Source organism: Oncorhynchus mykiss, chromosome 18, assembly GCF_057628025.1.
Source record: "Oncorhynchus mykiss isolate SJ-2025 chromosome 18, ASM5762802v1, whole genome shotgun sequence".
Classification (NCBI taxonomy): domain Eukaryota; kingdom Metazoa; phylum Chordata; class Actinopteri; order Salmoniformes; family Salmonidae; genus Oncorhynchus; species Oncorhynchus mykiss.
In genome coordinates, this window is record NC_143039.1 from 65,821,115 (window position 1) to 65,824,954 (window position 3,840).

At 50.7% G+C, this 3,840-nt stretch overlaps 1 protein-coding gene across 1 annotated transcript in view; it reads left to right on the forward strand.

Moving 5' to 3' along the window:
- The window catches only part of LOC110496868 (voltage-gated delayed rectifier potassium channel KCNH8-like), a 104,911-nt gene extending 102,279 nt beyond the window's left edge, over positions 1-2,632 (forward strand). Inside the window, 1 exon segment of the mRNA XM_090209101.1 lies at positions 1,438-2,632. Within this exon segment, the coding sequence (XP_090065227.1) occupies positions 1,438-2,034 (597 nt within the window). The 3' untranslated portion in view covers positions 2,035-2,632.
- The last annotated feature ends 1,208 nt before the right edge of the window (positions 2,633-3,840 follow it).

Sequence of the window (3,840 nt, forward strand, 5' to 3'; positions counted from 1 at the left end):
TATGGCTAAGAGTTGACATGACTATATGGCTAAGAGTTGACATGACTAAATGGCTAAGTGTTGAATTGACCTTATGGCTAAGAGTTGGCATGACTATATGGCTAAGTGTTGACTTGACTCTATGGCTAAGAGTTGACATGACTATATGGCTAAGAGTTGACATGACCTTATGGCTAAGAGTTGACATGACTATATGGCTAAGAGTTGACATGACTATATGGCTAAGAGTTGACATGACTATATGGCTAAGAGTTGACATGACTATATGGCTAAGAGTTGACATGACTATATGGCTAAGAGTTGACATGACTATATGGCTAAGTGTTGACATGACTATATGGCTAAGAGTTGACATGACTATATGGCTAAGTGTTGACATGACTATATGGCTAAGTGTTGACTTGACCTTATGGCTAAGAGTTGACATGACTATATGGCTAAGAGTTGACATGACTATATGGCTAAGAGTTGACATGACTATATGGCTAAGTGTTGACTTGACCTTATGGCTAAGAGTTGACATGACCATATGGCTAAGAGTTGACATGACTATATGGCTAAGAGTTGACATGACTATATGGCTAAGTGTTGACTTGACCTTATGGCTAAGAGTTGACATGACTATATGGCTAAGAGTTGACATGACTATATGGCTAAGAGTTGCCTTGACTATATGGCTAAGTGTTGACTTGACCATATGGCTAAGTTAGTTTGTGCCGTCTAGTGTCACTATGTCACGGTCATCAGTCAGTTCTCGATGTTTGCATCGGCTTAGCCTGTGTAGATGTATTTACATTGAGTATCTGGTCCTGATGTGTTAAGTTTCATATGGGCAAAGTTCCAACACTTGTCTCTTATTTTATCTGTGCGTAGCATGATCCCCTGTTGAACATGTGGTGACTGCATGCGTGTTGATCCGTGTCTGGTTTTGTTAGTGGGGTGTCTAGCAGGATGAATACCTATGTATGCTTTGAGTGACAGAGCCAGCTGGCCTGCTGGCATGGTGCCCTTGCTGTGCCCTCTCTCTATAGGACCACTACTGGCTGGATAGGACTAATCACCTCCAAGCCATCATTTTAATGACCAATTAGACCAGCATCATCATGCTAGGCCAGAATAGCAACCCAAAATTGCTGGCTGGAAATGACCAAATTAATATTGATGACCCGGAATGGTTGAATGGCAGTTTCACTGAGGGTGGCAGATTAAGGCTACATCCAGATTTTCCACCCTTCTCCCAAAGTGTGCACTTTAACACTGCCTGTCATGGTTTAAGCATTGGCTGGAAGGAGTTTCCACCCTTGTTAAATCCATTAGAAGGAATGTGCTCAGTGGTACAGCTAAAATGTCTGACCCAAAATGCATCATTTGATTTTACTGAGCCCAAATGAATATGGATGACTGAGAGATGTACTGTATGCTCTTGTTTGTTCCCAGGTGAGTTCTCTGGGGAAGGAGGTGACAGAGATGGGCCGAGTAATGAGGAGTATGGCTCAACTGATGGAGTCCTTCTTCTCCGGACCCCAACCCCTCTATCCTGCACACTGCGTACCTGGACACCATGCATACCTGTCCCGCACTGCGCCCCCACCCCACACCGCCCCCCCACAGTCCTACTCCTCTCAGACTGAACCTCTCTGGGCAGACACCCCCCTCACGACCCTCTCTTCCTGCATCTCTCCGTCCTTTGGCCTGGCCCAGCGGCATCCTGGGATGTTCCATGTGGATCCCGCCCTCACCGCCATTCCACACAGTCCCGAAGATCTCCACCCGGCCCCCTTACGCCTCTCGCCTCCCTACCCCTCCTCCTTCTCCCTCACGGACACCTCCACAGAGCCCCTGTTGCCCTCTTCTCCTGGGATACCCCACTGTGAACGGGGAGGGGGCGCTGGGTCCTCCAGGTCACGGGCACACAGTTTGGAGACCCCACAGCCACCGTGTGACAGGAGAGGAGGAGGGGTCGTTGCAGTCACCCCTCAGAGCTCCAGAAGCCTGCCCCGCCCTGGAGGGAGCTACCAGCACATGGATTTATAGCAGACTGAACTGGACTAAAGAGATACTGTATTGTCTAAAGAGATACTGGACTAAAGAGATACTGGACTAAAGAGATACTGTATTGTCTAAAGAGATACTGGACTAAAGAGATACTGGACTAAAGAGATACTGTATTGACTAAAAAGATACTCGACTAAAGAGATACTGTATTGACTAAAGAGATACTGGACTAAAGAGATGCTGAACTGAAGAGATACTGGACTAAAGAGATACTGGACTAAAATAGTGTATGGGACTAACAACCAGGTCCCTACATCAGGGGAGTATACACTCTTACAGGGACACAATCAGATCTCTGATGATATTGATAACCTTTCATTTTCTATCTCTGTTTCCAAGGCACGTATTCTTTTCAAATAGCATGACAAAAGCAGAGGGGCAGTAGGTAGCTTATAGGTAGCTTTACGTTGTATAAACATTAGCAGATGTTCCAGTAGTGTTCTAGAGGGGTATAGAATCATGAAGGTCATTGTGGCTTTGTGTGTTATCCTCTGGAGAAGGCTCTGGGGTCTGGAGGAGTGGAGAGAAGGAACAGCAGGACTGCACAATGACAGAGGACAAGGAGGAGGAGACTGGGTCGCATCAGCAATGGAGGGAATAGTGGAGATGCCTGGGTGGATAGGGAGGGAGGGAGGGAGGGAGGGAGGGAGGGAGGGATAAGAGGAGTTGGATGGGGGGTCTTGCTTGCTCTTTCACTCCTTGCTGGCGGGGTTTCAGGTTGGTTGGATTGGAGGAGAGATGAGAGAGTGGTGGAGGTGGGGGATGAGGAAGAGAGAGTGGTGGAGGTGGGGGATGAGGAAGAGAGAGTGGTGGAGGTAGGGGGATAAGGAAGAGAGAGTGGTGGAGGTGGGGGATGAGGAAGAGAGAGTGGTAGAGGTGGGGGATGAGGAAGAGAGAGTGGTGGAGGTGGGGGATGAGGAAGAGAGAGTGGTGGAGGTGGGGGATAAGGAAGGGAGAGTGGTGGAGGTGGGGGGATAAGGAAGAGAGAGTGGTGGAGGTGGGGGATGAGGAAGAGAGAGTGGTGGAGGTGGGGGGATGAGGAAGAGAGAGTGGTGGAGGATGAGGAAGAGAGAGTGGTTGAGGTGGGGGATGAGGAAGAGGGAGTGGTGGAGGTGGGGGGATGAGGAAGAGAGAGTTGTGGAGGTGGGGGATGAGGAAGAGAGAGTGGTGGAGGTGGGGGGATGAGGAAGAGAGAGTGCTAGAGGTGGGGGGATCAGGAAGAGAGAGTGGTGGAGGTGGGGGATGAGGAAGAGAGAGTGGCGGAGGTGGGGGGGTGGGGGGGGGTGAGGAAGAGCGAGTGGTGGAGGTGGGGGATGAGGAAGAGAGAGTGGTGGAGGTGGGGGGATGAGGAAGAGAGAGTGCTAGAGGTGGGGGGATCAGGAAGAGAGAGTGGTGGAGGTGGGGGATGAGGAAGAGAGAGTGGCGGAGGTGGGGGGGTGGGGGGGGGTGAGGAAGAGGGAGTGGTGGAGGTGGGGGGATGAGGAAGAGAGAGTTGTGGAGGTGGGGGATGAGGAAGAGCGAGTGGTGGAGGTGGGAGGATGAGGAAGAGAGAGTGGTGGAGGTGGGGGGATGAGGAAGAGAGAGTGGTGGAGGTGGGGGATGAAGAAGAGAGAGTGGTGGAGGTGGGGGGATGAGGAAGAAAGAGTGGTGGAGGGGGGGTGAGGAAGAGAGAGTGGTGGAGGTGGGGGGATGAGGAAGAGGGAGTGGTGGAGGTGGGGGGATAAGGAAGGGAGAGTGGTGGAGGTGGGGGGATAAGGAAGAGAGAGTGGTGGAGGTGGGGGATGA